Below are 25,849 nucleotides of genomic sequence, written 5' to 3' on the forward strand. Positions count from 1 at the left end.
TAGCAAAGATGTGGAATCAACCTAAGCGTCCATAAATGAATGACTAGATAAAGAAAATGTGGTATATATACACAGCAGAACACTACTCAGCCATAAAGAAGAAGAAAATCATGTCTTTTGCAGCAACTTAGATAAAACTGAAAGTCATTATCTTAAGTGAAATAAGCCAGGCAGAGAAAGACAAATATTGCATGTTCTCACTCAGAAGTGATTGCCAAAAAAGGTGTACACATGGACCTGGAGAGTGGAATAATAGACTCCGGAGACTCAGAAAGGTGAGGGGGTGGGAAGGGGGTGCATGGGGAGAAATTACTTAATGGAGTCCACGTACATTATTTGGGCAATGGAAACCCTAAAAGCCCTGACTTGACCACTCTGCATGCAACAAAATTGTACTTGTACCCCAAACATTTATATAAATAAGTAAATAAGGGTTTACATAATTTAGGGAGAACAAGATTCATAGGCAGTAAGAATAATACAAGCATACTGGCTAGCATTCATTGAGCTTGTGTTCTGAGTCATACCTACTGTAAATACTTTTCCTTGTATTATCTCATTTAATCCACATAACCCTCAGAAGGTGGATCCTGTTGTGATGATTCCCAGTTGTCTGGAGGAAAGCAAATGATGTTATAGAGAAGCCCCATCTGAGAGAACATATTGGGGTCCCTGTCCCAGCTCTGCGACTAACCAGTTGTGAAACCAGCACCTCACTACTTTCTGGGCCTTCATTTCCTCATCAGTAATTAAGGCAACCTCTGTGGCCCCTTCAGCTCTAACGTAACAAACCCCAAGCCCAGACTGAGTGGACTACAGATCTAAACAACAGGAACATTCATTACACTTCTAATATTCAAATGGAAAAAAAAACTTTGTTCATATGCAACTAAACCATCCGTTTAGAACACTAGAAGCAGTAGCATAATCACAGTTATAAAGTCCATAATGCTTTAATATGTCATAACAACATGCTGAATTACAGAGATAACTGAGACAAAAGCGCCGTTTTTGCCTGTTTATTGGAATATTTCTCATTCTGCTCATATATTCGGTGGGAAAAAATAAATATGAATTTTTTTCCACTCATAATTTTCTATAATAACTCAGGCTTTTGAATCTTACCTATCATTCATCTCTGACCCTCCCATCCTGCCTAGCACAGTGCCTTGCATATAGCAGACTCCACATATATTTGCTGATGAGTCTACCTGTTCTATATCTATTTATTCTTATGCCATGTAGACAGAAGCCACTTTGTAATAAGTTTCCATGCCAGTTGTGGCAGGAAACTTTTCTAAATTGCAGGATGTTTTCAATTGCCTTGGTGGGTGAAGGGTTACATTAAAGGGACAGCTCTGACAACTACCAGTCCAAATAGAGTTGCTGGCCAACACTGCCCACTTTTTCTCTTTAGGCCTTCCCAGTACACTACCAACCCTAGCCTAAAGGTGCGTAAGCCCAAAACCTCAATCTCTTGAAAACTGTTTCCTTCTCTTTGTGATCCGTATCAACAGTTTAGGTACAGACTTACTCTAAGCAGTTTGTTCTAAGCTTGTGATTTTTTTTTAAAAGCTTTTTGGGTTAATGAACCCATCTGAAATTCTGAGAGCTACAAACTCACTCCAGAGAAATGCACATACAAGTCTTCATACATGTTCAGGTGTGGGGCTGGGGGACGGTTCAGAGACCTCCAGGAGCTGGTCCATGGGCATGAAGCTAAGAAGCTCCGGGAGGTACTGAGCAGAGAGGGGCAAGCAAGGAGACTGAGACCACAATGGACGCGGCCACCATGCTCTCTGCCAGGGGGCATGAAGCTCCTTCTCCAACAAAAAGGCCAGCAGGTCTCATAACATGGGCCTGTTAGAACAGCACCAGCACCAAACCTGGACTCGTGAATCATTCAGAGGTTTTAATTTTATTTTATTTTATTTTATTTTTTTTGAGACGGAGTCTCGCTCTGTCACCCAGGCTGGAGTGCAGTGGCGCAATCTCGGCTCACTGCAAGCTCCACCTCCCGGGTTCACGCCATTCTCCTGCCTCAGCCTCTCCGAGTAGCTGGGACTACAGGCGCCCGCCACCACGCCCGGCTAATTTTTTGTATTTTTAGTAGAGACGGGGTTTCACCGTGGTCTCGATCTCCTGACCTCGTGATCCGCCCGCCTCGGCCTCCCAAAGTTCTGGGATTACAAGCGTGAGCCACCGCGCCCGGCAGTTTTAATTTTAAATATCAGAAAAAGAAAAAAGAACAAAGAAAATGTTTTGAGTAGGAGAGAAGAAAATGTCCCTTAAAAGATAAATTCAAAATGACTTAAAAAAATATGTATGTGATGGCCTCCAATTACTGTGGATATTAACTCATCACTTCTCCCCAGGCTAACTCCCCATAATAATTCAATATTTACCTGACCTAAACCAGGGTGGGCTCAACGAATGGCCCGGGGCACCACTTGCAATTGATTTTTAGTGGCCAGCAGCTGTAATCGAATAATATGAGTGTCTAGCAGTAGTATGATTAGATTAGAGCAAATGTTATGGCCCTGTAATTTGGGAAATTCTGCAAATTTGAGCTTCCAGATCACCTCTGGACTCCATCATCAGTGCCCGCATGAATAGCAGACACTTAGGAAACATTTGATGAATGACTTAATGAAATGCATGAATAGGTAAGCTAATGGTTTGTAGCCCCTGTCACCCTCCCCATATACAAACACTGGCAGTTTCATGTGACTACACCTTTGCTCATGTTCTTTCCCCCTTCTTCACCTAATTGCCACTTCCTTCAGAACTCAGCTCTGGCATCATCTCCTCCTGGAAGCCTTCCCAGATTTCCCCTAGCTGAGATAAGAGCTCTGGGTTCCTTACAGCACCTCTTCATCAGAATTAACATTTGTCTTCCCTTGGTATCTGCTAAGAGCTGAACTGTATCCCTCTAAATTCATACATTGAAGCCTTAACCCCCAATATGACTCTATTTGGAGATAGGGCCTTTAAGAAGTAATTAAGGTTAAATGAAATCATAAGGTGGGGCCCTAATCCAACATGGCCAGAGAGCACTCTCCCGTCCCCACCCCTGCCCCTACACCAAGGAAAGGCCATGTGAGAACACAGCAAGAAGGCAGCCATCTGCAACCCAGGAAGAGAGCCTTCACCAGAACCCAGCCCTGCTGGCACCTTGATCATGAACTTCCAGCCTCCAAAACTGTGACAAAATTTAATTTCCATTGTTTAAGTCATCCAACATGGTATTTTGTTAAGGCAGCCCAAGCTGACGGAGACAGTATCCCACATAGGCTCGAACTCCTGAGGGCCGGGACTGTACTGTGTTCTTATTTCTAGTCTTAGCACCTAAGGCAGCCCTTGAACATAGTTAAGCACTCAATAAATTATTGTTGAACAAATGTAAGAGTGGATGAAGATAAGAAGCCAGAAAGACTTCCTCCCTTTCCCACCCTTAGGACTGACTGCAAAGCTATGTTTGGACCCTCATCACTGTCAGTGGAAAACCCAATACTCTAGGTGCTGTCACTCCCAAGAGAGGGGCATGGCGCAAGTCAAGGCCAGACATCAACCCTCTCACTGTCCTCCTTGCCCATCACTGCAGCTGCTGTTGTCGCCTGACTCAGATGTCAGAAGCAAAGAGGAAAGGACAGAGCATTTAGAAATAATAAAACCCTTGGCTCAACGATGTCCTTTATTCATACAGTAGCAGGTCTTAGCTGTTGAACTTGGCTGTGGAGTCCTTCAGCCCTCTAATCAAGCTATGAGTACTCAACTGGGATTACGTATGTATGCTGTGGTTTGAGAGATAAACAAGAGGAAAAGTATAGTGCCTGCCCTCGAGGAATCTGTAATGTGGCTGCAGAAGTCTGACATTAGGGTTTGCTCTCAGTCCTTCCCACATTTGTAACTTGGTAGACAAAGGTTTACTGAGAATCTAGAACACACAGGCCACAGTCAGGTGAAAAAAAGATGAATCGGTTGTGGATCCTAGCTTTAAGGAGCTTTTATAACTAAAAATATAACAATAACAATGAAGATACCAATATTTATTGAAATCTTACTACATAATAGGCATTCTTCTGTGTGTTTCTATAGATTTAACTTATTTAATTCTCATGACAGTTCTATAACATGGGTACTATTATCCCCCATCTTACAGAAGAGGAAACTGAGGCAGAGGCAATTAAGCTGCTTGCCCCACATATAAAGCCACCAAAGCAGTAGAGCAGGGATTCCAGTCCCCCCAGGATTGCCACATGGTGACAGGGCCCTTCTTTCCCCTCATCTCTAGAATGATACAGCTGCACTATGTGCAAAATTTTCATATGTTGATGAAAGGATATGAGGGAGCACAACATCTAAAGCAGGGGCACGGTCAGGTGGGGGAGCAGGTTCGTCCAGGGTCAGCTTGCTCAGCCAGGTGCCCGCAGTCCCCACTCTGTCCAGGAAGACCCTGCAGGAGAGCAAGAGGCTCCGTGCAAACCCCGACCCAGACCATCTCCTGGGCTCTCTCCAGCACACCACACCATGATTCTAGTGCTCTGGGAGTTCTGAGAACACAGAGATTTCCTGGAGCTGGGGAGGAAGCCAAGGACCATCTGAGAGTCACAGGAGGTTCTGGCAGTGAGATGGAAGCTGACAGAGGGGTGCCCAGAAGCAGGAACAGCTGTGGAAAGGCCAGCTGGAGGAGAGGGCACAGAGGCTTAGGGTAGAGTCAATGAATGGGGTCAGCAGGGCTAACATGAATTTTGCTCCACCCTTGCTTTTCCAAGTCCATGCATCATCCTGGGTGCATTCACTCATGTGAACGTGTGGCCATCTCACTCTTCAACCTTATGAAAGTGTGTGTATCTTAATCCAGTAATGGTACTGAAAGAATACTTTCAATGTAAACTGAAGGTCCAGGAAGCAATGGGCTGGTACAGCCTTTTGCATTTCCATGGACGTTAGCTTAGGCTACATCACCGAGAACATGACCCAGTTTAGCAACAACATCAACACAGCAGGCACTATAAGAAAATGCCAAGTATTAGAAGACCAAGGCCCGTAGGTAGCAAGATGCACACAAACCATGTAGCAAAGTGAAGGTAGAGGCCAGTAGCCAGCTCTGCTTTTGATTAAAGCCCCTGTTAACCACGACATGGAGGAAATTGAGAAACAGCAATTTTAATAGCAGCAGTGACAGAGTAACAGGAGTCTACCCTTGAGTGTGGCTGCAGTATTCCACCCAAGATGCAAAGGCAACTGCTACAGAGATAGGGTAGGTTCACTCCCAGCTTTAGATACTCTGTGTGTTTGAAGAGCTCCCAAAGAACTGGGTCTTCCTTCATCTGGAGATGACAAGAGGCAAGAGCTCTCTGTGTGCTCATTTCCATGTAAATGAAAACTGCAGCAGCAGATTTTCAGCAAAGCCACTCTCGAGGGGATAGATAAATGCCCTGCTACCTCCTTAAACCATACAAGACCCTCCTTGATTAATTCAAAGCCCGTTGCACAGACTGCACTTTAAGGAGCACTTCCTCAAATCAGGCCCTGGCATTCCAGGGGCCCATGTGTGGCAAAGATCTAGGAAGGTCTGGGGCCGAGAAGACGCTGCAGCCAGGTACTCTTGGCAGGCTACCAGGCTGCTTTCCTGAAGGGCTCTGAGGCTGGACTGCAGAGGATTTCCAGGCATTCCCGCAAAGGACTAGGAATCCCAAGATCTCCAGCCCACAGACACCCAGAAGCAGCATCCTACCTGCAAAGCTATAAAGAGGACTCCCAAGAGTTAGAGATATCAGGCAGCTGGAGGTGAGAGGAGGCAGTCAACAACAAGGATAAGCACTTGAGTCACTGGATTCAAATGCAACTCCCAGTTCACCCCACTGTCCTACGTGAGACCATGAGGGCGAACTCACTATGCCCGCACATTTCCAGCATCCAGCAACAGAAATAGCATGCTAGATAATGGGGAGGCAGAGCGAGAGACGCATGGAGCACCTCCCTCCCTCATGGACCTCCGGAGCACCTATAACAAATCACTTGCCTGCTTCACATGTTTAATTTCTTTTTCCTGAGGCTTCTGTGAGCACACAAAATGAGTCGACTGGGCTTGGGCCAACAGCTATTGAGAAGTTCCTCTCAACGCCACAAGGACCTTTTCCATCTCCAGACGTCACCATTCACTGAACATGCCAGCAGCAGGCACTGAGAACAGAATGGCACATCCCATTTTGCAGCAAAACAGCTCCTCCAGCTGCCTGACATCATGTCCACTTACAATGAGTTTTCACCGGGGTCAGGACCTGCACGTGGGAAGGCGTTTACATGCTGTGCAGAGCATCTCTTACCCTCCCTTTGTACTTAGGGAGGCAAAAGGCAAAAATAGCCCTATGTGCAGTGGAGAGATGTCTCCCTCCAGATGCGCAATAATAACTCTGTTTTGTATTTAGCAAATGCCTCTGACACTGCCTCCTGTATACCAGCACATCCTATGTCTCTGTGAAGTCCAGAGCAACAAGCCTTATGACCCCTGATTTACAGATGAAGAAACCAATGCATGACAAGGTTAAGGGACCTGCTTCAGAGGTGACAGAGCTGGCCACAGAGAGTGGGGTGATGGAGAGATCACTCTCTAACAATTGAATATTTTGAAGATGAACTGACAACCAGAGAAGACTGAATCTTTGAAAAACTCAAGGATGGGGCTGCCAAAAAATTTGTGCAGGGAGAATCTGTATCTGGAATGCTAAGCACATTTTTTAAAATCCCGGTGCCCTAGGACAGAGGAAGGGGCAGCAGCAGGGATGACGCCCCCTCGCCACCATCACTGTGGTGTTCAGGCAACAGACCCCTCTGCTCAATGTCCCCAGGAAGGGAAACACCCAAAGCCACTCATGGCCACACTGACCCTGCTGTACTCTACTCCTCCTCTTAGCTTTGTCCTCCCTTTGAAGGTTAGAAAGCTACTCGGGAGGCTGAGATGGGAGAATTGCTTGAGATGGGGAGGCAGAAGCTGTAGCGAGCCGAGATCGTGGCACTGCACTCCAGCCTGGGCAACAAGAGTGAAACTCCGTCTCAAGAAAAAAACAAAAAAGAAAGAAAGAAAAAGAAAAGGTTCTGACTCTTCTGCAGCTGAGCCTCAGACAGCTCTATGTGGATTCTCCATCCCATCATCATAGGCTTCCTCCCTTCTGGCTCTGTCAACTTTCTGTTCAGTTGATATGGGCATCCAGAATTCAAATTACTTAAACATTAACCAAATAATACACAAATAAGTCTCCTGCCGCTAAATAAGAGGAGCAATCAATTGCCAGAATAAAGTGTTGTTGTTTCTTATAAATTCTTATTATGACCAATGCTGATGGTCAGCATAACTCCTCAGCCTCCTTATTAGCTTCTCTTGACACTTAAAATGTAAGTGGGCTTCATCCTCAAACTCTCCTATCTGCTCATTCTACCCTCACTTCCTGTGAAACCCAACTCCCCCTGCAGCTCTAGCGACCCTCTCAATGTAGATGACAAACAGATTTTCATCACCAGCCCCAATCCCTCCCCTGAACACCAAACTGAGTTTTCAACTGCTTGACAGATGGTGCCCAAATGGATGTCCTGCAGGTGATGCAATCTTCCTCATCCAGAATGAATTCATTAGCTTTCCCTCCAAATGACCACTGCTGGAGCTCGGCTAATGGCTTCTCCTGCTCCTCCATCCCCATGTCCAGCTAGCTGTCTGGCCTCAGTGAATTCTCCCTCTCTGCGTCTTTTACCTCCATTTATTGTTCTCCAGTGAAAGCTCTCATCACGTCCCTTCTAGGTCAAGGCAAGAGTTTCCTATGTAGCCCACACTAGAATATAAATTTCCTGAGGGCAGCACTTTGTTTTGTTCCCCCAGTGTATCCTCCACCTGTTCACTAATAGATGCACAATAAGTGCTCCAGGAGCAAAGGTCTCTCTACTTCTCTTCCGCTCCCACATTGTTAAAGCATTATTTTCTAAAACAAAGATCAGATCACTCCATGCCCCTGAAGACATATCTTGTAGGCTCCCAACTGCTGCCATATAAAGTTCAAATTCCTAAGCATTGTAGTTAGCTGGGCATGTGAGGCCAACCTGCCTTTCTGGCCTCTTCTCTTCTCAATCTATTGTCCCTTTACTGAGGCTGCGTTGAGCTACTCGTTGTCTCCAGGACATATTATTTCTCATTCAAAGCTCTGCTTTCCCAATCCTCTCTCCTGAAAAATATCACCTCCCGACAACTTCTTTGCCTGGAAAATTATTTTATTGTTCAAAGCTTAGCTCAAATGTCATATTCTTTGGTAAGCCTTCCCCTGTTCTTCACTCTCCCCAGAGTCTCTGAAATAAACCTTCACTATAGAACCTACCATACAAAATCATGACAGTTAGTCCTATGGGACTATTGAGGCCAACAATCACTTCATCTATTCCACAGGTCTACTTTGGCCTGTGCCATTGGGTATTGGGATGCTATACCATTGGGTATTGGGTTATGCTATACCCCTTCAGGACAAAGGAAGCTCTTGGTAGGGCTAACTCTAGTACAGTGAATGTAGCAAGAGTGCATTAACAGTTTGTTGGTGGTGATGTTGGTACCTCAAATAGTTATGATACTTCCCTCAATGATGCCCCTGATTCTCACAACCATGGAAGGCAGATGGTCCAAGTATTGTTGCCTTTCACACATAATGAAACTGAGGCAGTAATTAGGTTACTATCACTCAGCCAGTTGGTGACAATAGCATGGAAAACTGGCCCTATGTGTTTTCTACAAGACCCTATACTTCTCCAAGTCTTTGCCTCAAAAAAACTTAAATCAAGTCATTATTAAAAGCAAATGATCACGCCTGTAATCCCAGCACTTTGGGAGGCCAAGTTGGTTGGATTACTTGCGGTCAGGAGTTCAGCCTGGCCAACATGGTGAAACCCCGTCTCTCCCCTAAAATTAAAAAATTAGCCAGGTGTGGTGGCACACACCTGTAATCCCAGATGCTTGGGAGGCTGAGGCAGGAGAACTGCTTGAACCTGGGAGGCGGAAGTTGTAGTGAGCCAAGATTGCACTCCAGCCTGGGCAACAGAGCAAGACTTTGCCTCAAAAAAAAAAAAAAAAAAAAAAAAATGACCATCTCCCATCCACAAAGCAATGCTATAAACAGAAGAATGACAGAAAAAAGCCTAGTCCACCATTTACAATCCAAGGGGAAAAATCTGGGCAAGCCTTTTTTTTTTTTTTTTTTTTTTTTTGAGACGGAGTCTCGCTCTGTCGCCCAGGCTGGAGTGCAGTGGCGCAATCTCGGCTCACTCCAAGCTCCGCCTCCCGGGTTCACGCCATTCTCCTGCCTCAGCCTCTCCGAGTAGCTGGGACTACAGGCGCCCGCCACCACGCCCGGCTAATTTTTTTTTTTTTTTTGTATTTTTAGTAGAGACGGGGTTTCACCGTGGTCTCGATCTCCTGACCTCATGATCCGCCCGCCTCAGCCTCCCAAAGTGCTGGGATTACAAGCGTGAGCCACCGCGCCCGGGCAAGCCTTTTAAATGTCACAGAGCAATTCAGACCATATTATTCTAAATCAGAGGAACTGTACATTTCTAAAATATTACACCCCCATTTTGTGTAAGTATAATTTAAACACTTAGGTAGCCTTCATCAGCCACCGAGTATATGCTGTCATGCTATAACCGAAACATACAGATGAGCCCCCCAACACACACACAACATTAACTGAAAATGCATCCTTGGGTTAGATTCTAACATTGACACTCAGAGTTGGTTAATAGTGGTAGCTTAAAAGGACTGTTGAGAGTCTTTCACAAGATTAACTCTAAACCTATTAAATTTTTACAAAACAAGCAGATTCTATTGTTTCTTGCCTGGAGAAAATCAGAATCTTCTGGGTTTAAGTATTTAGGGAAGTCTGAAGGATTTTTCTACGTACTGAGAATCTGAATTTGAAACTAGTTAGAACAGGAACAATGCTGTGGACACAAAGATATCAAAGAATCCACCATAAGAATGCATTTTCTTTTTTTCTTCCTTTTTTTTGAGACAAACTCTTACTCTGTCCCCTAGGCTGGAGGGCAGTGGCTTGATTTCAGCTCACTGCACTTCTGCTGGGACTACAGACATGTGCCACCACACCTAGCTAATTTTTTTTTTTTTCAGACGGAGTCTCGCTCTGTTGCCCAGGCTAGAGTTCAGTGGCACGATCTTGACTCACTGTAACCCCCACCTCCTAGGTTCAAGCGATTCTCCTGTTTCAGCCTCCCGGGTAGCTGGGATTACAGGTACATGCCACCATGCCCAGGTAATTTTTGTATTTTTAGTAAAGATGGGGTTTTGCCACATTGGCCAGGCTGATCTCAAACTCCTGACCTCAAGTGATCCACCCACCTCAGCCTCCCAAAGTGCTGGGATTACAGGCATGAGCCACCATGCCCGGCAACACCCAGCTAATTTTTGTACTTTTGGTAGAGACGGGGTTTTTGCACATTGCCCAGGCTGGTCTTGAACTCCTAGGCTCAAGTGACCCAACCACCTTCGCCTCCCAAAGTGCTGAGGTTACAGATGTGAGCCACCACACCAGGCCCATTTTCTTTCTTTCTTAAAAAGAATCTCCCTCTTCCTGATTCACCCAGTTCAACCACATATGTCTTTTATAAATGCAATCAGACCCCAAAAATAAGGTCTTTTTATATTTTGTTACTCTGAGAAAAAAAGGAATATAATGCATGAGTGACCCTCCTTGCTCATCTCCACTTCCACGCTGGTAATTCTGGGAGATAAAAGTCACAAATTTCAAACAGAAACATGAGATAACCAGGTTACACCTTCATTTGCAAAGAACATCACCCTTACTCATCCTCTCTTGAAAACTCAATGGATTGGGATGATAATGAAATGATCACTGATCAGCTTTACCAGGTTCTGCAGTTCCTCTCACTCCTAAGAACCAAAATCCATTCCTGGAGACTGGGTGTGCACTCTTGGGTACACAGATAGGGTCATGCTTCTTTCTGCCTGCAGGCCCTGACCTGCTAGGGCCTGCACATGCCTCTGTTACACAGGGGAGGGTCATCTATAATGGCACTCCCAAGTTTATTGTCCTTTCCAAATAATGTCAAGAATTATTTTGTTTGACTTCTCTGATGTTCCCAGTTTATCTTGTTTAAGATTAATAAAGCAATTACAATACTCTCAATTAAGAAGCTAGTTAAGCAACTCACTTAATTATTTCTATTTGTTTTTTTTCTTGAGTGGATAGTTTTCTTCTCTCTTAGGGTAGTGCAGCATCCTTTTCTTGAGAGAAGAAGAAATATTGGGCCAAATTCTTTCCTAAAACACAGCATCTTAAGCTCATACCATCAAACATGGCTTTCTGAGTAAGTGACTCTCAGATCTCACAAACTATCAAATGTTATTTTTACTTCAAATTTAACCATTTAGGGGGAACTTTTACACACATTCACAAACCTCAGATTTCTTTTTCTTTTTTTTTCAGTGACAGGGTCTTGCTCTGTTGCTCAGACTGGAGTGCACTGGCACGATCATAGCTCGCTGCAGCCTCAAATTCCTGGGCTCAAGTGATTCTCCCACTTCACCCTTCCAAAGTGCTGGGATTACCGGCATGAGCCACCGCGCCTGGCAGATTTTGTTTTTCGTTTACCTTTTGACATATACTAACTAGATTTTCATCTACATCATACAGTTGAGAAGATAAGTTCAAAGTCTGGACCAAAATGACAAAGAGGAAACAAAGAGGAAAGTCTTGACCAATAAAAGAGATTGCTCCTAATCTGGCTTTGTCTGATATTTGTGGAACCCTAGGACAGCAATCTCATTGAGGACGTCTCTTGAAATTTAACAAACAACAACAAAAAAAGGCAGAAAGCAAAAAAGAGACAGAGAAATACTCAAAATCTCTTCCTTATCTGACTAGGTGTTAAGAAAATTAAAGGTGGCAATACAGCTAAAAACATCTTGCAAACTGTATACTTGTCAAGTGCTTGTCCAAGTTACACGAAAAAGAACCCCTCTTAGGAAGGCTCTCACTAAGGGAGCAACAGAGCTCAGAGAACCATCAGAAGGGAACGGTGACGGCAGTGACAGTCACTAGCAGAAGGCCCGAGAAACCAGCCACTTGTTTACTCACCCTTGGCAGAGCAGGTAAGAGTCAGGCACAACCCATTCTGACTACCTTCTTCCAACAGGCACAAAAGGACTGGCACATGGGTTTCTGTCCTCTTACCATTCACCATTCAGAGCCCAAGATTCAGGCACTCTGGCCTTCACTTTGTCTTGGGTTGTGGGATTTTCTTGTTGTTGTTGTTGATTTGTTTATATGCGTTCTGCTTTTTGCTCACAACACAAAAGAATTCCCTTGTCTCAGGGCAGGGGGGTGTTCCAAAATACTTGATAACTCACCTTAAAGAAAAATTTTGAATCAAATACAATACAAAGAAAAAATGTATTTAGGGATTGGGATTTCCACGTCCTGGCATGCTAAAAGAAAGATTATCATTAAAAGAATAATCTGGGTCACCATGCCCCTTTTGTAAGCCAGGTGAACTTGGACAAGTTGCTTAATCTTTCCATGCCTTCTTTTCTTCTTCTATATAATAAGGATAAATAATAAAATCTACTTCATACAGTTGTGAGGAATTAAATGAGTTACTATACACAAAGTGTGGAAAACTGAGTTGGTATGTAATAAGCACTCTTCAATTATTATTGAAGTATTACTAACAATTTGGAAACTTTTATCAATTACACAGATGTTGGCCAATTTAAAATTTTGTCCCTTTTCCCAATCTTCCATGGTTAACGATAGTTGAACAGCTCATTCTTATGAGAATGGACCAATAAATCAATAAAAGACATAAGAATATACATCTATCCATCAGTCCTAGATACTGTGATTGGTTTTGGTGAAGCAGGACCATATTTGTATACAAATTTGAAAGGCTATCCTTTTGCGCCTTTCTTTCCCTCAATTCAGAGGCAATGATCCCAGTGATCTATTTAGACATACTGTTAATATGTGTGGTTATTTCAATTGTCAAACAGCAAATGAGCTTTCAAAGCACGGCAAGGATAAAGAGGAGCAGTCTGCAAAATCACTTTTCTCATCAGAATCAATAAATAACACTAACACAAAATTTTAAATCTAATTTAAAATATGTGTGAAAAAATAATTTTATGCATGCTTTTTGCATTTAAACTTTTGAGAAGACATCAACCCTTACTTGTATGTTTTCTCAGGACCAAGGACTGTATCCCCTTAACTGTGTATCCCCAGGATGTACAATAGACACTGGAAAAAGATGGATGGATGGGTGGGAAAAAGAGAGCTGGCTTTACCCAGATTTTAGAATCCATCAAATTCCTATAATCGCAGAATCAAATATTAGTGATATGAAAGGAACTGGGTCAAGGGGAAGTCACACCACTTGACCAAACCTAGGTGGCAATTTAAGGACAGAGGTGAACTTGAGTTCTATCCATCCTATAAAGAATGCAGAGCTCTCGTTTATGCCAGAGCTTCCCATCTAAAGGCAAGCGTCCTTGGTCTTTTGTAAGCTTTGGAAATATGTCTCTGAAACCAGGAACAGAATAATTTAGGTGCTTTTCTTCACGTATCTAATCAGTGTTTACTGGAGAGAGATCTTCACCTACATTTTTCATTACATTCAAAAATTAAAGAACCACTGATTCTCTGACTTGCCTCTTCAGGCCTCTGAGACAAGAGATTTGCTACTTGTTATATGAAATCCTTCTGCCTCCAAAAGCTTTCAGATTTCACCCACTGGATAAATCAAAAGAGTCTCCATGCTGCTTATATTAAGGTAGCCTTTTGTTGAAGAAACATACATTAGAATTAGAGGAGCTGGGACTTTGTGTACAGATTAAGTGCAGTTTGAAATTGTGAATTTTAGATGTAGCATTGAATGAAAAGCTTTCGCTTTACCACGTAAGAAAATGTTTCTCAATAAGACCAAGGGACTTAACATCTACAAATCAGTAAGTCAGTCAGAAAGCATCTGTTTCTACCTGCTGGCACAGAGCACAGCACTACAGCGACATGAACCAAATGAGGGCTCCAGGAGCTCAATTCAGCTGCATTAGGACCATGACTTGGGTATGCAGAGAGGGCAGCTGGACCGGGGGTTTGCATGAGTCAGAGACCTAGAAACAGGGAAAGGAAGACAAGCCAAGCTCAGATGATATTTTGCTCCTGCTCTCCACCCTTCAGTGGGTTCCCCACTGCCTGCTGTATGACTTTCAGAACCCCCACTGGAGCTTCTAGGACTTTTACAAGTTCTAGGTTCTAACCTATTTTTCCTTCTACCCTACTGATTCCTTGCAGGTACACTATATTCCAGATTAAACAGGCTATTTTCTGCTGCCTGAAGAGTCCAATCATGTAACCACCTTCCACACCTTTGCACAAGCTATCCCTCCACCTGACATGCACCCTTCCTCCCCACCATCCTATCCTAAGTGCTACCTCTTCTCTAGAGCCTTTCCTGATTTTCCTTCCAAACTCATAGGCTACCATTAATTGGATGTGGCCCCAGCTATCATGAAACTTTTGCACTTTTGTAAAAACTCACTCATGGTAATTATTTTCTAAATGGTGTGGCAGTAATTTGGGAATCTTTTTCCTTGCTCTCAATCAAAATTAGCTGAACATCTACTGTGTGTCAGATGTTGTGCTGGGTGCCTGAGACACAAAAATGAATAAAGTCAAGTTTCTTGCCCTCAGTGGGCTTGTGGTCTAGTAAATGAGACAATATTATGATAGAGGATTACAGCTAGTGCAATGGGAGCCCAGGTAAGGGAAGAATTTACTGAATAGGGAAATATGACAGAGATTATGTCATTTAAAAGTTGGGGAGAGAAATTTGAGAAAATTTGCTCATTTAGGAAAAAAATGAGTAAGAGAGAGTTCTAGGTAAAAATAACATTTATGCAACAGTGCTTGGCTCAGGACAGGGGATAGGCACTCAATGTTTATTGAATGAACAAAGCAAAAGTCTCCAAAATTATGGCATTGTCTTAGCCCCCTCCTCCCTACTATTATTTACATTTACTAAGTGCCTACATGATTTCCATCCTTCACACCAACCCTCTAAATTAGGCACTGTCATCCTCATTTTATAGATGAGGAAGCTGAGGCTTCCTGAGACCCCAAAGTCCTGAGACCCCAAAGCTATCAAGTGGCAGAGCCTGATTGAGTTATTTATAATACAGAAATGTGCTAAAGAATTCACCTTAAAGGAGTCACTTGTTGAGCAAACTCTTGGCTCTCTTCCTTGAAGCCTGGGGGTGGGGGGCACTCTGGGCATCCCTCAAAGCCCAGCAGGTCTCTGGTCAAGTGTACTGGGGCAGAAAGGGGAGAAACACCTGAAGCCATGCTCCATGCAGATTCCATGCACGGCAGGGTCCTATATCTCCCCACCAACCTAATATGAGTTCTTGCACAGCATTTGGTCTCAGTGGCCCCAAATGAGGGCCCTCTTCCTTAATGAGAAAAGACAACCTGGAGAGAGCCACCCAAACATCACCAGGCCAAGTCAGGCTCATAAAAGCTTCCCTAGGGTTCAAAGAACTGAATCGGAGCTCTGGCTTTCTAAGACAAAGCATTTCATTTTTGATAGAATTCTTGTTCCTACTTTTCTTTGATCATTTTCTCAATTTCTGCCTGTCTAGTTCAGGCTTTTTCTTCAATACTTGTACTGGGCACATGCTTTTTTTTCTCCTAGCTGAGACGATTATATCTTGCCATTGTGGTGTTCCTTTTCCATTGAAAGCAATCAAAAATGAAAATCCACATTCAGAACAGTGTCCATTAAATATACACCTTTTTTGTGGATGAAAAAAAAGCACTCTCTGAGGGCTGATTTTCAGCTCTGTGTATCACCTGAAGATTAGATAGTGGGTGAGACTTCTGCTCCTCACAGGCCATTTGCATTTAGTAATTGAGAATGATGGCAGAAAGTCTGGAGCAGAAGCAACTTATTTTAAGGAATGCCTTGGTCTCAAGCATTGCTAATCAAAGTGTGGTCCTTGGATCAGTGGTAACTGCTTCACCTGGGAGCTTATTAGAAATGCAGAATCTCAGGCCCCACTCCAGAACAAATGAATCAGAATCTACCTTTTAACAAGATCCCAGGTGATTTGTATGCACATTAAAGTTTTAGAAGCACAAGTCTAGAGCTAAGGTGTATTTGCTTTTATTGCCTTACTGGAGCCTCCATGTGCATTTCTTTCCTAAAAAAGAAAATCTCTGTATAGTGAACCCTATAGAACATCCCCCACCACCCTTGCTTGCCCAAACGGTTTATTCATAGAGGAACTGTGAAGTGATAAATACTCTTCCAGAAATCACACTCTCAGCCTGAAGGAGTTCAAAGTGAAACGAAGCTGATGGCTAGCTTCCTGCAGCATATCAGTGCCTAAAAAGAAAGAGCTCTGAGACTGACAGGTGACAGGCAACCCTTACTCCCATCCTCTTCTCCAAGGCTCTGGATATTTTTGCCTGGCATGATCCCCCCTGGGAAGGCAGGGAAAAAAGACATGCTATAGGAACCTTATAGGTGACTGTCGTAAGACCGAGGTGGCCATGATGTACACTGAGCTCTGAAATGTTGAGGAGGATGCTCTGTAAACACGACCGAGCAGAACCAAGAGCACAAAACAAATCTCGGCTGTGCTCAGACCTCACCCATCCAATAACAATAGTCAAGACAAATGTAAATGAACCTTGATTCACTAGTCTGTCATCTACATAAGAGAAATGGACCAAGAAGATGGAAAATCATGTGGACCTGGTTTGAGAGAATGAAAGCTAGAACTGGGAAGCAAAAGCAGAGAGGAGGGGAGGAAATGATCCAGAGCCACGCAATACTGTTCTGCCCGTCTATTCCCACTCATCTGTGAAGCAGAGCTGGTGTCCACGGCAGATCAGAGGCTGTGACCAGAGCCCTGGCAGGCCACACAGCTGCTGGCCTGGACTCACACTTGACGTTTTCCTCCATGAAGAGGAAGCTTGCCTCAGAGAAATCTCTATAAAAAGCTACAAGCACCCAAAAAGTTATTCCTTCTTAAAAAAAAACACACAAAAATAAAAATAAAAACCAATGTCCACCCAAAGCAAGTGTTTTCTGACTAATTTTGATAGATATGCACATTGCAATAAACACCTTTATACTCTGGGCATCTTTCAGATGTCTAAGTGGAATGCCTGGGTTATTGATTACTCTGTGTTAAGGCCCAACTTGTTACACCTCTCCTCCACTTTTGCTAATTTTTCACTCATTTTTTTTCCATTTTCACCTTTGAATTCTCTGAAACAGCAATATTTTAAAATGCTAAAATGGTTTATTGATATCAATCAATACTTGCTTCTCAACCAAAGATAATTTATTTATATATTAACAGGATCTCAGCTCCTTTTAACGTCCACATCAGCAAGCTCTATAGAACGTTTGCAATGGACAGGAATGATGGACAGCAATGAGCAGTGGAGGCAGGGAGACTAGTCTCTGAAATTCAGACAGGAACTCCATCTGTCTTCCTCTACCACAACCAAAAGATACCCCTCCCCCAGAACCAAATATGTTATAGATTAGCCGCCCACGGAGGCTGAGGCTATCAATTTTATTTCAGCTAACTTCTACTTCACAGAAGAGCAATTGACTTTATTCCCCGAAATCAGACCTCGATGAGCAAAGCAATCTGTCAGAGGCACACCTGAAAGAATACCTCTGCACCTCCTCCACGCCCCCAACATACACAGACATGCTGCACACACAGGGAAAGGGAAAGTTAACTTTCAAATAAACCTGCCCCTCAGCCAGTCTGACCACGTTTCCAGACCCTTCACATTCTCAAAAGGTGGTTCTTACAACTCTCGCTTAAATCCAGAGGCTGAAATCTGACCTCTATCTGTTGAAGGCATTGGCAAGAGGTCCACAAATACACCACTCCCCACTCCTCCCACCCCCACCCCTCCCCCTCCCCCGCCCCCGCTTCCTTGGCCAAAGTGGGAATAATGGGCCAGGCTTTATTGTCTTTCCTTGGGAGAAGCCAGGCCCGGAGGCTGGTGGGAAGCTCCAGACAGAATGTGGGTGTGTGAATCTGTGCGGGCTCCACAGGGCAATTTTCAGGGAACTCCAGCGGTTTCAGAGAAGGGCGGCCATAGGCTGGGACGCAGGCACCCTCGCGTTGTCAGATCCTGCTGAAGTCTGGGTGTATGGGGGAGGGGTGCAGGGCTGTCCTGGCAGCTAGGCTCTCTCTCCCCTCTGGGCCATCCCCAGGCCCTCCCATCACAGCTGGGTCACTCACCGCCCGTGAGCTGTGCAGGGCCGAAGCACAGCGCCAGCTGAAACCACAGGATCACGGCCAAGAGTCTCTGGGGGGACTGAGGTTGCTGCTGCTGCTGCTGCTGCTCTAGAAATCCATCTCCATTGCTCGGGTTCATTCCATGATACATCTTTCATCCACAGAGGGCATCCAGCTTGCAAGAGTCTGCAACCAGAAGCGGAACACCACAATAAGCCAGTCTGTCCAGGCTCGGGGGCCACACTCCCCCTCCTCCGCTCTGGGACCCGGCGCCTCGGCTTCCCAGGCTCCATCCTGGTTCCTCCCCCGCGCGGCCCCCGCCCCCTTTCCCACGGCGAGGTCCCCCGCCTTCCCCCGAGCCGGGTGCACTGAGTAACAGTCGCCGTGGGATGCTGCGCGTGCTGGGGAATGGAGGACAGGGGAGGGCAGGGGTTAGCGCACAGTGGCTCCGCGCCGGTCCCCGGGATTCAGCAGCTGTGCCCACCACAGGAAAGTCTAAAGCCTCCCCGCGTCTCGGGGCCGAGAAGACACTTTTCCCTGGGCCTATACATTTCACTCTGGGAATCTCACAATGTGGCACCGTCTCCCCCAGCTACTTCTCTGGTTTTCCTCGGGATTGAGATGGATCCTACTGCCCCAGTCCCCAGTGAGATTTCTCTGGGCTGTCAAAAAAAAAAAATTCTCCCTTGTGGAGCTGCACCAGGCACCAACTCCTCCTCCCCGGCCTGCGCGCGCCTCCCCGGGATGGAAGACCCTTCCGGGGCTGTCGGTCTTACCTGTGGGTCTCATGCATGCAGCTTCCTTCCCTCCTCCGCCTCCTCCCCCCGCCAGTCTAACCCGCATCTGTGCGCGACCTCTGCTGCCGCCGCTGCGCGAGCGAGCGAGACGGAAGCTTCGGCGGCGGCGCCCTGCTCCAGCTCCCCCGCCCGCGCGCTCCCTCCCCAGGCGCCCCCGAGCGGGCCGGTGCGGGGGGGGGAGGACGGGAGCCCGGCCGCGCGCCCCCGCGGAGGCTCCCGCGCGCCCGCTACCTGAACTCGCGAGCGCGCGGCGGCGGCGGCGCGGAGAGAGGGAGGGGGTGGGGACGGGGTGAGTGGGGGGGCGGGGACGGGGCGAGGGGTGCGCGGGCGCGCGAGCACGCGCCTCTGCCAACCCAGCCGGCGCCGCGGCGGGGCCGGGGACTGGCGAGGGCGGGGACGGGGAAAGGGGCCCGCCGCCGCGACCAATGGGAAGCCCGCGCGCCTGCACCTGTCGGGGCGCGAGGCGCCGGCGGCAGGTCTCGCACACGCAAGCAGCTCTGTCGCCCCTTCCACGGCGCTGGACTGCTGCCCTTGCTCCGGCTGCGCGCCAGATCAGGTGCCCGCCCCAGCCTCCGCGCGGCCTCTGGTACCCCCAGCCCGCGGCGCGGCGCGGGAGAGCGCTCCGCCCTAGAACTACCGCCGCGGCGGTGGCTCCAGATCCGGGGCGAGTGCGCGGCCGGCCGCTCCCAACCCTAGAACGCTCGCCACAGACCCGGTTAACTTGAGCACCGCCAATTGCCCAAGTCTCTTAATTTCCCGCGTTAACCCCTCCCCGCCGAAGCTCTGCGCGTCCCCAGGGAGCCCGAAGGACGACCTGAGGCGGCTGAGAGACACTCTCCCCCTCCCCCGCACCCTTGGTATTTTCCCTCTGCCAGCCGCAGGCGTTGTGAGTGAGGACCCCTGTCCGGTCTTGGAGATGCGCGGGGCCCTCGGAGTCTCGGCCTGGGAGGCGCTCCCCTGGGCGGGGAGGCGGGGGTGGCGGGTGATCGGTGACACGCAGAAGGTTGGGTATCTGGAGGAGGGGAGGCTTCCGGGGTCGTAGATCGGAAGCCAATGGGGTCGCTGGTAATTGCCCTCCCAGCCCCAAGTGGAGAGAGTTGGCCTGGTCGGTCCCGTCTCTGCGCCGATTCTGGTGTCGGAGCTCAGCCCGCAGTGGTTGCAGCTCTCACTCGCCGCCGGCTCTGACCCGCCCGCGGTCGGTTTCAAGATAGGGAAGCCCACATTCCAGCCACAGTGATTAAGAGGTGTCAGCTAATGAGGTGGCGTCCACCGGCCACACTTTAGAGCCGTGACACTCCATGATTCTGTAGCAATTTGTGGATATGAAAACTATGTTCCTGATACAGCTACCAAATCATCCCTTGCTTCTATCGACTTTCCCAAAATCTCACATACTGATGGTAGTTGGGGAATTACAGCTTTTACTGTGTCAGCTCTTACTGGGAGTAATTTTAACACATTCTTTCAGGATAGATTAGCTTTTAGTAGATAAGTCAAGCTCCGTTATTTTGTTTTTTGTTTTTGCGTGTGTGTGAAATTGAGATGGCAGCTTTGCACAAAATAAAAAAGATTTTGACTAGCACAAGACCAGTTTTGCTACAGCTTGTACTTTGGGACCCCAAAATCTTAGTAGGGGACCATCCACCTTCCCAAGGTCCTGTGACTGTCCTCTACAGTTTGTGTATTTATTCCATTTTTCTTTCTTAGTAAGTTTTCTAAATCTTTTTAAATATCCACCAAATCAACAACAGTCAGAAATATTTGTCGACCATGCACATGTTCTTAACGATTATAAGAGATATATCCAAGTGTGTTGAAATCTGTTCTTTGGCTGGAGTACAATCTAATTTTACAGAGAATGTTGGGACTGAAAGAAACATTCGAGTTGATCTGATCCAAACATGGGATCTAAGCTTGAGTTTCCTCTCTGACATTTCTAATAAGTGGTCATTCAGCCTCACTGAATACTTATCAAGGTAGCCTGTTTATATTTGCCAGCAGGTCTCTTAGAAAAGTCTTTCTTATATTGAACTGAAATCTACTTCCCTGAAACCTTTACCCACTGAATCTGGCTCTCCTCTGTGGGCCCACGCAACTAAATAGAACTCCTCTTTCTTAAGAGAGCATCTCATGGCTTTGGAGATGGCTTCGTGTTCCCTTGAGTCTTCTCTTCTCTGGGTCACGCATAGCCATTTCCTTCAGTGCGACGATTCCCAGACTTTTCACCAGCCTGTGGCCTTTCTCTGACCCAGTTTCTCAATGATCATCCACCCGCAACAATCAAAGTTTGTTTCCAGAAAGAGGCCCTACTTTCCCTCTGTGGGTTCTGACCAGTACAGGCCGGTACTGTTGCTTTCTGTATTTTAAACAACTTACTTCTATTAATTCAACTGAAGAAGACAAGCATTTGGAGGGCAACTACAGCATAACATATTGTTGTTATTATTACATATGTTATTATTATTAATCTTTTTCTACATTATCCCATGTATTATTTTTGTAGGGCTGCCAAAACAAAATACCACAGACTGGGTGGTGTAAACAACAGACATTTGTTTTCTCACAGTCCTGGAGGCTAGAGGTCCAAGATCAAGGTGCCAGCAGGGTTGATTCCTTCTGAGGTCCCTGTACATTGCTTGTAGACTACCATCTTCTCCGTGTGATCACATGGTCTTTCCGCTGTTGTGTCTGCGTCCTCATCTCCTCTTTTTATAAAGACACCAGTCATATTCGATTAGGGAACACCCTAACAACCCCATTCTAACTTCATTGCCCTTTTAAAGACCCTGTCTCCAAATATGTTCTTGTTCTGAAGTACTGGGGGTTAGAGCTTAAACCTATAAATTTTGCGGGGGAACACAATTGAGCCTGTAACATCGCACAACAAAAATACGGTATATTTTTTAAAGTGTAAAATATAAAACAAAAACATACTCATCATGGGTGAGGATGGTGAAGGCAAAGGAGGTCAGTCCATTTTTTGGAGACCACCCAGCTAATGAAAGCCTCAGACTTGAAGTTAAGGCAGTTCAACTTCTTCCTAATGGTTTTTCTGCCATTCCACAGCTATTTCTATGAATACCTTCTACCTAAGGGAGTTTACAAAATAAGTCATCTTGAGTTTATTTTGTTATATGTTTTTCTCAAGAAGAGGAAGGAAAATGAGGGTAGATGGAATGTAGAAGAGAATATGGCTTACTTCCTATTAAGTGGGAACCCGACTTTATCTCTCTTCCTGTCTCAACTCCAGAACCAATACCAATGGGGATGGGAACTAAAGCAAAGCCTCAGAGTCCTCCTCCCAAACACAGGAGAGCACCAGGGGCTTTTTTTCTTAGAGACTGTGCCCCTCCTCTGATTACACACCTTCTCTCTACCCTCCATGCATGAAGTTCCCCACTGTTTTCACTCTTCTTTCCTCGTGGCATACATTATGATTTCACTTTTGGTGGCCAATAATAGTTCACTCTCTATATATTTGTTGAGCACTTACTATGAACTGGACACTCTTCTAGATGCTGGGAATGCAACAGTGAACAAAGACAAAAACCCCTGCCTTCAGCTTTGTGCAGTAGCAGTATCACAGCCAATGAAGTTTATCTGAGGTGATTATTGCTAATTGAAAAACCCCTGCCTTCCAGGAACTATTCTAATTAAGGAAAACAGATGAGAAGAAAAGAAGGAAAACATTTTATGTGTTAGATGGTGTTAAGCACTAGGCAGAATAATAAATTTGGGAAGAGGTAGAGGAAAAATGTAGGTTACAGTATGGACTAAGTTGTTGTAACAAAGTGTTCCAGATATATAGTAACTTAAATAGAAGTTTATTTCTCATATATGTAAATGTCTTACCATTCGAGCTAAGGGGCATGGTAAGATGTCTGGGGCATCTCTGCTCCAGAGTCATTCAGGGACCTAGGTTCCTTCTCTCATTGCTCTGTTGTTCCCTGAGGTCTTCATTTGTATCATTGAAGCTGGATCATTGACATTTCTGGGGTCTAGCCCAAAGGAAAGCCATTAGGGGGCGGTACGGGGAGAAAGAAAAGACAAGTCTAAGGCAACAATTTTCTTTCAGGCAAATGAGGAAGAAGTTACACAAATTAGCTCTCTCACATATCATTACTGAGAATCTAGTCACATGGCCATACCTAGCTGCAAGGGAAGCTGGGAAATGTAGTCTTTATTGGACAGCCTGGGGACCAGAAGGAAGAGAATGGATTGGAGGGAACATGGGAAACTGGCGGTCTATGGCACCTTCCGTGTGAAGATAGAGATGGTGACTTATTTTTCTTAATTAATATTCAAAGGAAAATAAATCATTCACACCAATCTCTCCCTGACATTGAAAACCAAACTGGAGCCAGTTCTTCTCTTCTGGCTTTCCTCAATCCTGCACACCCAGGAATACACACAATCAACCACAAACCCCTTAACGAGCCCAGAACATACCAGAACATGAGGCTAGCATTGTACCAAATGCTGTGTTTGGGTGCAAATCTAGAATTTTCAAAGTATCTGATTCACCCATTGCCTCAGCCTTGGAGACAAGCTTCAGGGGCTAGAGTGTGGAACAGGATAAATAAGCTCATTCAGTCACAATCCCATCCATTCTTCCTTCCATTCGAAATGCGCTTACTGTGTACCAAGTATATTTCCATCATTGTGTCAGGTATGGAGGATACAAAAACAAAAACACAATCCTTATCTTTAACAAGTTTACAATCTATGGGGAGAGTTGAAAGACAAACCTGCAATTACACAGTCATGGGGTAATTGCTGTGATTGGAAAGTAAATAAGAGAAGGTGGCAGGAAAGGGGTCCTGGAGGTGACCTCATATGTCATATGAGTAGAGGGTGTGTGTGTGTGTGTGTGTGTGACTGTGTGTTTATGTCAGAAATAAAGGGGAAAGGACATACAGTGAGTTTTCTAGGCAGAAGGAACAGCTTGTGCAAAGGTCAGGAGGGAAGGATGGGGAGAGAGACCAAGGTTAGAATTTAGAATGCAAGTTGGAAAATGCCAAGAGATAAAACTTCTGAGAAGCACTCGGACCATATCAAGAAGGGCTTAGAAAGCCATGCAGAAAAGTGTAGCTTGTGTCTGCAGACCAAGGGAGAAGACCATGGAGGGGTGGGAAGAAACTGGAGAGGTGAACCAGAAAGGGACTATTGACCATTGGCCCATAGATACATGAAAGGTACTCAACATCATTAATTAGTTGGGGAATACCAATTAAGAGACACTGTTTTCATGCATCAGATGGATTACAAATACTGTAAGTCTGATAATATCAGGTGTTTGGTGATAATGCAGGGAAAAGGGAGTCCCAATATTCTGCTGGTACGAGTGTAAATTTCTGTGTATTGACCATGTCTTTTATTTTCTGTATTTCGATGCTTTGACATTTGGGACCTTGGTGACCCTCAAGGGGCTGCACTTCCCAGAACTAGACAATTCCTAGAAATAGTAGACCACGGCCGGGCGCAGTGGCTCATGCCTGTAATCCCAGCACTTTGGGAGGCCGAGGCAGGCGAATTATGAGGTCAGGAGATCGAGACCATCCTGGCTAACACAGTGAAACCCCGTCTCTACCAAAAAATAGAAAAAATTAGCCGGGCATGGTGGTGGGTGCCTGTAGTCCCAGCTACTCAGGAGGCTGAGGCAGGAGAGTGGCGTGAACCTGGAAGATGGAGCATGCAGTGAGCCGAGATCGCACCACTGCACTCCAGCCTGGGTGACAGAGTGAGACTCCGTCTCAAAACGAAAAAAAGAAATGGTAGACCACACTCCCCCACCCTCCTCTATGAGCTGTCACACTCAGGGCCACTATTCTCCTGCCCTTATCACCCCAGGTCCAGGTACCAGACAACTAGGCACAGCCCCTATGCCTCAGAGCCCGCTGAAACCATTCAAACTGGCCCATCTTAAATCTGTTTACACTGCCTCACCTATTCCTTCCCATGAAAGTACAATAAAGGCTCTTGTCCATGTTCCCCACCACACTCTCACTCCTTCTGCCTCTAGACCTACCTGGTGCTTCCCCACGTAGCCCTACATGGTGCGCCATGCCCCTGCCCCTAGGCATCTCTGACTCTTAAAAACTTTTTCCTTCATGACAGTCATTTCTACGTCCGTGTGTCTTAACATACCTAATTAAAACAAATCCCAGGCACTTTTAGAACAGGCCACCACTGGCAAGGAGGGGAGGCCGGGCACAGGGGCTCACACCTGTAATCCCAGCACTTTGGGAGGCCGAGGTGGGCGGATTATGAGGTCAAGAGATCAAGACCATCCTGACCAACATGGTGAAACCCCATCTCTACTAAAAATACAAAAATTAGCTGCGCGTGGCGGCACGCGCCTGTAGTCCCAGCTACCTGGGAAGCTGAGGCAGGAGAATTGCTTGAACTCCGGAGGCGGAGGTTGCAGTGAGCCAAGATCGCGCCATTGCACTCCAGCCTGGCGACAGAGCGAGACTCCATCTCAAAAAAAAAAAAAAAAAAAGAGGGGAAAGCGATCCTGCAATTGCACTGTTCAGCATCTGCCCCTAAAGAAACCCTGATGTATTCACTTGGATACTTCGTCTACTAAACAGAGATGATGCCAGTACTTACTTCACATCACCATTGAGAGGAATGGCATTATTCCTTAAGAGCACCTGAAGAGCACCTAGCACATAGTAAGTGCTCAGGAAAGTAGGTCCAAAGATAT

At 45.8% G+C, this 25,849-nt stretch overlaps 1 protein-coding gene and 1 non-coding gene across 2 annotated transcripts in view; one reads left to right on the forward strand and one right to left on the reverse strand.

Moving 5' to 3' along the window:
• Positions 1 to 19,301, reverse strand: part of SUSD4 (sushi domain containing 4) — a 169,508-nt gene extending 150,207 nt beyond the window's left edge. The window contains 2 exon segments of the mRNA XM_063613972.1: positions 18,347 to 18,529; positions 19,120 to 19,301. Of these exon segments, the coding sequence (XP_063470042.1) occupies positions 18,347 to 18,529; positions 19,120 to 19,136 (200 nt within the window). The 5' untranslated portion in view covers positions 19,137 to 19,301.
• A 3,399-nt stretch (positions 19,302 to 22,700) lies between these two features.
• On the forward strand, positions 22,701 to 22,837 carry LOC129459011 (U4 spliceosomal RNA). Its single transcript, XR_008649830.1, has one exon. It is a non-coding gene; the product is annotated as a U4 spliceosomal RNA (small nuclear RNA).
• Positions 22,838 to 25,849: the final 3,012 nt, after the last annotated feature.

The sequence above is a fragment of the Symphalangus syndactylus genome, chromosome 19 (genome assembly GCF_028878055.3).
Source record: "Symphalangus syndactylus isolate Jambi chromosome 19, NHGRI_mSymSyn1-v2.1_pri, whole genome shotgun sequence".
NCBI classification, from domain to species: Eukaryota; Metazoa; Chordata; class Mammalia; order Primates; family Hylobatidae; genus Symphalangus; species Symphalangus syndactylus.